The sequence below is a fragment of the Larimichthys crocea genome, chromosome XVII (assembly GCF_000972845.2).
Source record: "Larimichthys crocea isolate SSNF chromosome XVII, L_crocea_2.0, whole genome shotgun sequence".
Taxonomy (NCBI): Eukaryota; Metazoa; Chordata; class Actinopteri; family Sciaenidae; genus Larimichthys; species Larimichthys crocea.
The window spans coordinates 8,397,983-8,410,212 of NC_040027.1; the positions used below are offsets into that span (position 1 = coordinate 8,397,983).

The 12,230-nt window shown below is 42.2% G+C and overlaps 1 protein-coding gene across 1 annotated transcript; it reads left to right on the plus strand.

Annotated features, from left to right (window-relative positions):
* Positions 1-4,823: 4,823 nt before the first annotated feature.
* Positions 4,824-10,954, plus strand: si:ch211-262h13.5 (alpha-2-HS-glycoprotein). Its single transcript, XM_010745390.3, has 7 exons — positions 4,824-5,123; positions 6,103-6,213; positions 7,146-7,233; positions 7,819-7,985; positions 8,477-8,584; positions 9,379-9,465; positions 10,237-10,954. The coding sequence occupies exons 1-7, from the start codon at positions 4,899-4,901 to the stop codon at positions 10,732-10,734; spliced, it is 1,284 nt and encodes a 427-aa protein (XP_010743692.3). The 5' UTR covers positions 4,824-4,898; the 3' UTR covers positions 10,735-10,954.
* Positions 10,955-12,230: the final 1,276 nt, after the last annotated feature.

A 12,230-nucleotide genomic window follows, 5' to 3' on the forward strand; every position in this document is an offset into this window, starting at 1 on the left:
ACTTCTGGAACCAGCCTCAAGTGGACGTTTGAGGAAATGCAGTTTCCGGCTTCATTTCACAGCTACAGAGGTTGGGTCTCTTCCACAGTAGCCCAGAATGGACAAACTAAACTCTGTTTTTATGTTGAAGTGGCTGCCACAATAGATTTTTCTAAATACTTAGAAAGGGATAGCTGACAGGAGGAATATTCTGCAGGTTGCAACCTGCAGGCTCACCTTGAGATAACACCGAATCATGCACACCGTGTCCTTTAAGACTTTCTTCCAAATCGCCTCAATATTACTGCCACATAATTATGTTTCTTTGGAGGAGCGGGTAGCAGGTGACTGGTCATGATGCATCTTAGAGTTGGCCAAGGAGGCAAAATGAGGAGCGGGCAATGCATCACAAGGGCCAGAGTTTGGAGTACCACACATGGCACTTCAATCACATTCAGTGATTGAGCTAGTCTCTCATACTGTGCGTCATCATCCCAGCCCTGGGTTTCTGTAATTCACCCTGACACGACTGCGTTCGTCTCTGTATTCTCCGTGTGACTTAAACTGACAGCGTCGTTTACTGCGCGACTCATCTGTGTCTTTGAATCTGTTCTCACTCACTCCAATTTGTGTGATGACGGACAGCTCTGTGAACGACAAGCCAGAAGTCGTGTACGAACATCTGCTGCATCAGTGTTTTTCTATTTTAAAGTCTGAGGAAATGTTCTGAGTTTGTCAGACCAAAAAAGAAAGTGTTATTAACCACCCAGCCAAATTTGAATGATTAAAAATATCGACAAGTTTATGAAATCAGGTGTCAAAATCAGGTAACAATGAGTCTCTCTGTCTCTCTGCTCAGGGTGGCCTCAGCGTGTCATCGAGCCACCCTTTAAGGACCGCCCACAAAATCCTGAGACTGAAAACTGGTGAAAAACAGTTTGAACACCAAACACATTTTACTAATGTATCGTTCAAAGTCTTTTCACTTGTTTTAAGCAACTATTTTACAACAAATTTAATGCATTTTCATAGAGGATTTGCCTTTACACAGACTTAAATACAATAAAACATGCAAGACAAGGCCTGAGCAGGCTGGGAGGCTTGACCCATGAAAAGGTTTGGGAAAAACAACATTTCTTTGCAGTGTTATGTTGCAAAAAGATAAATAATTGAGCTGACTTTTGCTATTTGACAACAAACATTGTCAGGAAGCAGCCTTGGTGAGGTCGTAGTGCGATATAAAATATCAAGGTTTAGAATTCAAGAGCGTATTCTTCTTTTTCACCGACTAACTGCGAGCATAAAAACATGAAACTTCTCATATTGCAACTCATGTTTCAGTGCGGTCGTCCTCTTCTCGTTTACTTTGCGTGGCTGCAGTTGGAGAAGTTGAATACACGACGGGGAAATTAAGAGTCTAAAGCCGACGACTTTATCCATGTAAAATGACAGGGATTTGTGGCCACTGCTGCAGAGAATGCCAATCAACTGCGCAAGCTTTGTTAATGTGAGCTCAAAGCTTGACTAATTACGGTCAAAGTTAATAGTTTTAGCATCAATGTTTTTGGCCACATCGGCGTAGGAAGGTCTTCCAGGGGAGAAAAAGTTTGAAACCAATTAAATAAGGGAATTATCCACAATATCCTTCTTCCTGCTCTCTCTCCATCCTAATGTCTTCCCTTCTCTGTGAGGACTGTGACCAATAAGATAAGAAGAAATCCCAGCAGCTTCCCGTGAAGGAATAAAAAACCCCAGAAAGAAAATGCAAACGGTGAGAATGAGCGAAAAAGACAAAAGTGTTTGTGCGAATGAAAGCATGCGAGATGGAGATGAAGAGGATGATTTGCAAAAGATAAAAGCTGGCTGTCATCCTGTAATTTTCTTCTATTCATCCACACGTATCTGAGAGAGAGACTGATGATAAAAGACAAAATGTAAATACTCACAAATCCCAGGTAGGATGTGGTTATAAAGGCAAAGAGGAGAAACGGCACTGGCTTTATTTGTCTTAAATGTGCCGTGCAGTGAACAAACCAATTCTTCTTCTTTTCCTACTGGCAAGCGATGTGACACAGGAGGAGATTCCTGCCAGAATTTCCCCCAGATATGTGTTCTCGCCAAGGTGGAACAGTCTGTGAAACAGCATTTAGACCATGCTATACTGAAATTCTCTGCTGAAAACAATACAACAGCATTTAAACCATGTCAGACTAAAACTTTCCATTACAAGTAACTCCAGTGAAAACAGTATTTACACCACGTCTCTTCTCCTCCCTGCTTTGCTCTGCACAAAGTGAACAGCAGGAGCTCCAGTGGCAGCAGCCCCATCGTATCTGGGCCCGGGCATCAGTACAGCGTGGCATCTCTCCGCAGCGAGCACAAGGGGAGATTACTCTGTGCTCACATCAAAGGAGGTTTGTCTAACTTGGTTCTGGCGTTGTGCTGGTAGAGCGAGTCCTCGGAGCAGCCTCGCCGCTCTTATCTCTCCCCCACAGACTCTTTCTGCTTTCTGCTGCAACACAACTAGCTGCTGGTAACACTGACGCATGCAATCACGGCTCTCTGCACGGTCAAATGTGCACACGGGCACGGACGCGAGCGCGCTTTCTCTTGTATGGAATCACACGCACGGACACGCACACGTACACAAGGATACACACAACATTGAGACAGCTCTTCTTCTGATATTAGCAGAATTTGTTCAGCCGAGTGAGTCTCTCTCCCTCCTCCAGCCTCTGTCGAGAGCTCAACCTGGTTCAGTGAATATTTGAAATAGGTTAAATGATTTTCCACAGACAGACGCCGCCACGCTTGAATTTGATGTTAAATATCCAGCCTTCAAAGTAAACAAACCACCTACATGAATCACATGAACAAATTGCTCCATCACAGATAATCGCTGCCTTTATTCTACCTGATTGCTGAAATTAAACCTGAATTTGGAACTGTATAAAGCAACACTGTGTAAAAATTGGTATTTTTGTAGCTTAGTTTCAGAGTGATGCCCAGCTCGGCGTCTGTCTTTCAGGCTTTTATTTCACCAACAACTGCTTTTTCTTCCATCAACAACCCCCTCCTAACACCTCCTCTTCTTCTTCTCGGTAGTCCAGAGGGTCTGTGGTACAAACGCTAAAGCTCAGCTAACAAACTGAGCTTACATTAACTAACGGCAGCTACAGTTTACTGTTCATCAGTGCCGTGAAGTGTGTCTTAGTCTCGTCCATCTTAGTTTAACATGTCTTACTGACTAGTCCAGCAGCAGTCAGCCCAGCTCGGCGTCTGTCTTTCAGCCTTTTATTTCACCAAGCTCTCACCAACCACTAAAAGTCAGTCCCACATTTACTCTTGTGTCCCCTCGCTTGGTTACTCTCTCCTTGGTCCAACCTGCTGCGAGTGCTAAAGGAAAAGTCCCTCGGATATATCGTTGAGTTTAACCATGATTCTTGTGTGTAGGAAATGTGGCGCCAGTCCACAGGAGGAAGCTGAGATACTTCACTGAATAAGTGAAAACCTGATCCTCTGGTGGCACGAGATAAAAAAAAAAAAAGTAAGGGGATCAGCAGAGTCATTAAAAAGGATTCTGCAGGGACCCAAAAAAAAATAAAAAATGCAGCAAATTTCATCACAATGCAGAGATTTATGTCTGGATCAAAGTGAAGAGGCGACCGACCAGCCGACCGTCAGACACCCCCAGAGCCTCGCTGCTAACACGCCTGATAAAAATTACATTTTCTCTTCAGACAAAATCTTTCATGTATTTTTGTGTCACACTTAAGAAAATCTGTGTAAAACGTGTTACGCAGACAGAGAGAGAGCGTGTGTGTGCTTGTCTGTGTCCTGCTTTGTTCTTCACCGCAGACATTAATCAATCTCGTTGCGAACAATGGAACCAATGTGAATACCAGATAAGTGTGAACCCCGCCCATAACACACAGTGCAACTGTTTAAAGTCAGTGTAAAGTCAGAATAAATGGAGTTCATCAGACTAAAGAGGAACGTGTTATTAATGACCAAGACGAATTTAAATGATCAAATATATCGATGAGTTTATGAAATCAGGTGTCAAAATCAGGTGAAAATTAATTCTCAGCTCCAGGACTGCCACACCCACTTTGCAGATTATGCAAATCTTATGTTAATGATCACCACATCAAACTGTTTGAACCTCTAACTCCACATTTCAGTAATACATCGTTTAAAGTCTTTTCACGTATTTTTTCCCCAACATATTTAATGTGTCTGGAAAGAAAACATGGAACTGCTTTTACACAGACTTTAATAAATAATAATAATACATGCAGCACGTCCTTTCTTTAGTTTTTCCAGTCATGGAAACACAGAAATCAGAGTTAGGAGCTTCTAACACAACAGCAAGTCTAATTAACTGGATATGTGAGAATCATTAACCCAGTTCTGCCTGATGGACCAACAGTTTCACCAGATGTCTCACCAGTACAGCACACCAGACTCACAGTGACCTCTCATGGCGGGATGCTTATATTACAGCCACGAAAACATGACCCACAATGCACTTCTTTGGTACAAATTATAATGTAATTGAGGGTTATTGCATTAAATTAGTTCTCTTACATGCATCATTTGGTCAAAATGAAAACACCCCCCCCTTTGCACTGAGAATTAACTAGCTTTGAATCTTATACCAGTGTGCATTTAAATGTGTGTATATCATAATAAAATGTCGATTTGTCTTCCAGGAAAGATTGTTTTCCAGGTTGAACTAATCACTGGAACCTCCATTCACAAAAATCAGCCCTCTGTCATCAAACTTTGTCCTTGGCATCATTTCAACACATCCTGTTTTGATTCCAAAAGTCCGAGACTGAGCGCAAACACGAGAGAACAAACTTCACTTCCAAACCCGCTGTGTGCCTTCAGCTCCTGTCTGAACCTCTGCCACCATGGACAAACACATCTGCACGTTATTACTGCTTTTGTCCTTGCTGTCCGTGTGTGTGTACAGCGAGGGATTTGCACTGGCGCCCATTGAACTCGCTCCCATCCCCTGTAACGACAAAGCTGTGGAGAAGCTGTCTCGTCTGGCTGTCACTTACATCAATGAGGATCGCACTTTGGGTTATAAGTTTGCCCTCAACCGCGTTGCAAATGTCCACCTGCACGCTCAGGTCAGTACAGAGACGAATGCCCAGCGGGGGGAGATGTGCCTGGGGTTATTGTAATATTCTGTCAGTGGGTGATTTGTTCATGTTTAACAAGGGGAAGCGGGGTGGAAAGGTTATTTTCCCTTCTGCTGTTGCTGAAATATCAAAACACCCCGTGTGATAAAAGAACGTCACACGTTAATAGATTTAACCAGTGGTGTTTTGTTGTTGGAAATGACAGTTTACAGTCAGACTTCTAATCACAAATCATCCTCTGCCATTGTTACAATGTGCCCAATATCACATCTAATACAAATCTGCTTCTCAATGAGCTACATTACATCAAAGACATGAAAAATAGCAGCAATTACATTAGTGGGCGACTAAAAACAACAATAAATATGACTCTCCGGCACGCTGTTGTGAATGATCGCCATCAGTGCATGTCGCCTATAATAAATACAACATTAAAATGGAAGTACAGACTTTGATGTATACGAAATGAATAAGCCATCCTCTTTCACGCCTCATGAAAAAAGGCCTTTAGGACTGAAGTGACTGTTAATAAAGTCCAGGTCATTTCAGTCCAGGATTCCACTGGGACAAACCTTGCACAACAGGCCGTATGAACTTCACTCTGCTGCATGTCAGCTGCTGAGGGCTACTGTAGCCTGTAGCCTGTGTGGGATAGATCAAGTCTTAATTGAGGTTCAGTTTCGACTCCATGACCTGAAAAAAAGGATGTCGTTACACCTGCTCAAATTGTTGACATTTGTTTTTTAGTGCTGCGGCTCCAAATCAATATCGTCCAAAGTGTTAGAGGGAATTACACGGAGCACCTGCTAAAGAGCTCCTGAGAGCTATAACTGAACAAATGAAGGTGCTTGTTCAGTGGATATGTATCTTTACATAACCTAAAGCACTGCTGCTGTTGAGCTCATGGCATTGTTTGTATTTCCTCTCTCTCTCATTACTTGTGTGTTTGTCTGACTGTGCATGTCAGGGCCCAGCGGGCAATGTGTATTACCTGGACCTGGATGTCCTGGAGACCAAGTGTTACATAGGCAGCCCAAAACCATGGAAACGCTGTGACATCAGACCGTTCATGGAAACCGTAGGACACACACACACACACACACACCTCAACAAAAAACATGTGTTTGTGCTTGTACTGTAATTGTGAGCATTCATTGCACTGTAAATGTGTTTTTTTTTATCACAGAATCTGCCTAACAATGACAAGAAGTCATTTTTTAGATGTTTTGGGGCATTTCATAGTTTGTCATTTATTGATAAACTATAAAACAAAAGTGGGTTCTAACTAATTTTACATCCAGTGACACTGCCAGAGTGGACTCCTTCCTGTTTGATACAGTCCAGATACAGATTTTATACAGAATATATTTGCTGCTTTTCCCTCTTTCCCTAGCTTTAACCTCAGACTTGCTTAAGTATCTACCTGCTAATTAACCGCTGCTAACTGAATCTGCTGTTACGGCCAAAGAACAGCCTCTGAGACCAACAGGGAGTAATGTTACACTGCCGAGGTGATTTACAGATGTTCCTGATGGAACAATTGCTATGTAGCGATCCGCTGACAGCCAAACTCGGCAGGAAAAAACCACCTCAGCCAAACTGGCCACCGCTGGTTTTGGAGGTTTTATTCAGCCCAGCGCCTAACCATGTTCACTAAATGCAAATATGAAAATGAGGCATGTTCTCACAGATATATAAATTATATTGTATGTAATTTAAAATATGCAAATGAGGCATTATCTAATGTTATCTTCGATGAATTAAGGAGAATCTACAGACACAAATAGACAAAGTGCAGTGCAACAAACACCTAAATGAAGTTTTATTACCAAATGTCCTCACTTCACAGAATGTCCTCGGTGTTATGTTATAAAACTTCAGTCCTCAAAGTGATAGCAGTACAAGAACACACACATTTAAGGTCTGTGTGTCTTGGACGGTCGCTTCATGCTAAATCTTTACAGTGAAGCAGCTTTCATTGTTATTTTTTCTCTATTTGATTCTTTTCAGCAAATCTCTGGAAACTGTAACACCACCGTCCTGCACACACCGGAGGGATACTCCTACCTGTACAGCTACGACTGCACTCTTACTCCAGGTAACGTTAACACGTCATTAGATTAGCACTTTGACATCGCTTCTGTAATTTGTTTTCCTCTCACACAAAGGCAGTTGAACACAAAGTGTAAGCACTGATTGGTTTCATAATTATACACACAGGAGCCTGAGGGAATGGAATTTTATTTATTCCCCCCGTGTCGTGATTTATTATTGTACATGAAGAGACTGACAATAACCCCCCCTAAACCTCGGACCTTAAACAAATCAAGTAAAATTATGAATTTGAAGTGGTTAGAAAAGAAAATCTATCTTGGAATAACTCTTTCTCCCTGTAGACATTTTCATTTATCACAAACAGGTGTAACTAATAACTTTAATCACGGCACACTTGCACAGCTAAATGGGACTGAGCCTTAATAAATGCAATTAGTTACACCTGTGCATTCCCCATTAGGACAAATCAAAATGTTGGCCATGACAAATGTCTGTTAGTTTCACCCTAAACAGCTGTGTGAGTGTAGTGCATGGAGACATTTTGAATTCTAATGAATACTTTTATTGCTCGTAATATTTTGTTAGACAATTCAGTGCAGATATTTGTCATCTGTGTTGGTGTCTGTAGATCCTCCAGAGAAGCTCTACCAGACCTGTCCAACCTGCCCCCTCCTGCTGCCTCTGGACAGCCAACAGGCCGTGGACGCTGCTCGCGTCACCCTGGCGTCCTATAAGCGTCAGTCCACGCTCGGTGCAGACCTCGGAGTGAAGGAGATCATGAGAGCTTCAGCGCAGGTATACGACCAGAGTGTTGACTTTGATTGGACAAACGAAGCTCTGGGGGGGCTGATTTCATTGCATAACAATGTGTTGAATGTTATATTTATTGGGAAATTACACCTTCTCTCTGGGTGTACATGAACATCCGGCACAGTGCACTTTTGTTGCTTCAGTGTGCCAGATGAGTGCTGCTGTTGCTCCACAATAACCATAATGATACAAGAGTCTGGCAGGGTTGCAGAGGATTACCAGAGGCACTTTAGACCTCACTGTCTGGACATGATTTTGTTTGGGCAGCAAATGAGAAATTGAATAGTTCACTTGGGTATGAAACCTCAGTATATTTTATCTTTGCATACAGTAACTCACCTCAGGCAACAGTTTTGTGCTATGAAACCAAGACAGTAGCCATTATTACAATGCAGCAACAACACCGCCGCTCTGCGTCTGCCTGTATATCTCTGTTTATTTGCGCTTTCCTTACATGTTATTTTTTCATATTCGAGGCTGTGCCTGTGAAAGCCAGCTTTGTGGAGTACACAGTCCAAGAGTGTCCGGAGGGAGTGACAGAAAGAGGCACCTGCGAGCGGCGAATGCGTGACTCTGACACAGAGGTACACAACATGCAACAACATACAGAAAAATGTTTCTTCTAAGACAAACAGAGCAGGGACCTCCACATGAGATTTATATTTCAAATTTTTTTTGGCCTATAATAACTTTTATATTAACTTTATTCAGCTTTTATTTTACATTATTAACCTCACGATGGGTTATAAGCCTGTATGTGTTTATGATTGATAAAAGAGTTATAAGTAATAAATATTATTGGTTGTGTTTTTGGACATGTCCACTGATTAGGCTGCAAATGCCTCTGCTGTTTGTAGTTTCTCAATGATCTGCACCCTCATATTCAACATTGTTTTGGTGAAAATTGTCAATTATTATGACAATAATTGGCGGACCCCCTGCAGTGCCTCTGCAGACCCCCTAAGGGTCATGGACCCCTGGTTGAAGACCCCTGTTTTAAGGACAAAACATAATCAAATAACATCTATCTATCTATCTGAAGGTGCTCCATTTATTTAAAAAAATAAATGACGGTCTGACACTGTCATGATGCTAATTCATTTAAAAAATTTAAATAAACATGAGTCAGAGTCTTGTTTATTATCACTGGAGCAGTTCCTGGAAGTGTAATCTGTCGATGACATGACAGATTAATTTCTAGATTTGAAACTGACACACTAAAAGGCTGCGCTAATTGATTCTTTTGTTGAAGAATGACAGCACACCCCCTTTTTTTTCCATTATTATTTATTTATATGTTTTTACCCTTCCTGCTCTCTCCTCGTAGTGACCCTGTCATCCCAAAAGAAATGAATAAAATGTCTCATTCTCTCCTCAGACTGCAGGTTTCTGCACAGGATCCGTGCACGGAGACTTGAATGTGCATCCTGATGTTCAGGTGTCATGTGAGATGTTCAAGATACAGGTACAGGAAGCGGTTAAGGAATATTTATTTACTATCACACCTTCACGTTAAGAGTTTCCCCTGGTGTCGTGGTACAGAACAGTCAAAAAAGATGTTGTGCACCATCTTATGCTATATTTCTAGAGCTTTCACATTGTTTATTGACAAACGCCGGAAATAAATTAGATTTATGGGGACACTTTGACCTTCATATGAAATGTGACTTAAACACAATCAAATAGAATGATTTAGATTCTCCCCTGTGGTAATCTGTCACTGTGACAGAGCATTAAATACAGCAGAGAGGTTTAACACCCACAGCAGGAAAAAAAGAAAAACAGAACAAAGCAGAACATTCGAGTGCGTTAAAATATGTCTGTCAGTAAAGTGCAAAAAACTTCAGCAGAATGTAATATGAAGTGCCAATCCCTCCGCACCGTGGGACTGCAGTCAGCCGATGTAATAACACACTGCCTGCTCGTGATGTGATGAATGTTTTATGCTCTGTTTTGTTTCACGTTTTTTACTAAAGCAACCTTTAAAATGCTAATTTAACTTTCTGAATGAATGCCACTGGCCATATAATTATACTGTCATCGTGTGTGTAGTGTCTCTGGATGTATGCTGTGCTTGTGCGTGTATAAACGTATGTGTGAGATTTGAAATTGTATGCTTCCGTGCTATAATTATGTTGTCTCCTCACTCCTTTTTCGAGCTGCGGCGTGTAATGTAATATTGCATGACTGAGACACTTTTTCTGTTTTGGTGTGATCTTGTCTGTTCCGTCTGCAGAGCGTGGACGTCCTCAGACCGGTGCAGCCTCAGGGTCACGACCTCCCCCCGGACCCCGTGATCCCAACCTTCCCGTCTCTGTTTGACGACGCAGGAAATGATCCGCAGCCTGTTCCCTCTGACCCCACGCTGCCACCTGCTGTTGAACCGGCGCCGTTTGACCCCACGCCCGTTCACCCTGAGCCCTTTGACCCCGCTGTTGTGGTTAACCCCACCAACCCTCTCAGCTCATCTTCCAGTGAGTCTGCTGAAGATCGAGTAAACCAGCAACAGCAACCACCGGCCGCGCAACCTTTCAGTTCATCCTCTGAAGAGATAGGAGGCCCCGTGGCGATGCGACCACCCTTCAACTTCCGCTACCAGAGGCCTGAGCGCAAGAAACGGCAGGCCTTGATGGAGCCGCTGCCCTCTCACAACCCAGTCTTCCTGGATGATTTCCCGAGTGGGCCCTCTCCTTTCCGCTCCTGTCCCGGTCCTTCTCGATACACCACAGTTTAACCAGTGCTGCTCATGTTTGATTAATCCAGTGAGGGGTTGGACCAATAAACTGCTCCGCTCCGAGTCACAAGAGGCTTGTAATAATTTGTGCTAAAGAGATGAAAGCTCTGAAATAACCCCACTGCTTCTACTGCTGCCAAAGATTAAGCCAAATATTTGAAGCCGTTTCCAAATATATATGTGAACAATTTGAATAAATTTTGTTTTGAACCTCCTGTCAGTCATTTGAAAAACTTTATATACTTAAGTTAACAGTCTGACGATGCTTATTGTGGTGGTTTAAAGTGATCTGGAGCTGAATATTTAAAAGCAGAAACGATTCTTGAATATCTTCCTTGAAAATCTTCCTTGAGAAATGTTTTTTTCAATCTTTGTAAATTGAATATCTTTGTGAGAAAACCTTGAACCAGAATATTTCCACTCATTTTGTGTCTAAACAACGATTCAGTTAATAAGAAAAATCACTGCAGCCCTAAAATATTTAGCTGCAGTGCTTTCTAAGAGTTTATGTACTGAATTCGTAGTAGATAAATATATTTCTGTTTTCTTTGAACTTGCCTTAAAAGGTTTTAAGGGAACACAAACTGAGAGCAAATTACTGTTAAAAGGTTTTAAGGGAACACAAACTGAGAGCAAATTACTGTGAGAAAGGCTAAAAGTACTGTGAGGGGGGATCCAAAGTACACCAAAGTTAAGTGGTCAGTGAACATGACCACTTGACCAGAGACGGCTTCAGAAAGACGTGCAGTGAAACAGAGGAAGAGTCAGCGTTTATTAGACACACTGTGGAAAAAAGCACTGAAGCGAAGACTTGTGCAAACATCTCAGGAAAGCTTTAAAAGCGTGCAGCCACCCAAAGTGGGTCAACACACACACACACACACACATTAGAGCTATTAGAAAGAGCAGACCAACACAGAAAAGATGTCATCCTGCCTGTGACTGGAGTGTCACCCAGTCTGATCTTCAGTAAACACAGCATCAGACTATACGGAAACACTCACAGAATATAAGCAGAGCGATGTGAAACGCAGACCTATACATCAAGAGATGAAACACAGCCAAGACAGAGCAAAGCCCACGGGTCAAGACAACAGCAGTCTGTCTTCATTTAAAGGACAGCGGAGACTCCTGTGGGGACAGCAAAGTACACATTTTTTATAGGCAGGACAGGTGATTTAAAAGATGAGTGGGAAAAAAAAAGGTTAAAACAACCATCCTGAACCGAAGTGGGATGTTATGTTGCGTCAAACTCTTCAGATGACATGCAAGAGACCAAAAGACGTTCTAATGTTTGTTATATGTTTAAAAGGTTTGTCTGCATATTTCTGAACCCCTGCTGGGACCATGATCAGTACTTAACACTGAGGGTTAACCTGCTTTAATTCAAAGGGACTGAGAGGAACACAGTTTAGTGTTTTTCGTTCGTCTTTCGGCCCTGAAAGAAATCCACAACACTTTAGGTGAAGGCACGAGTGACCCTCTGATCCTTCTTA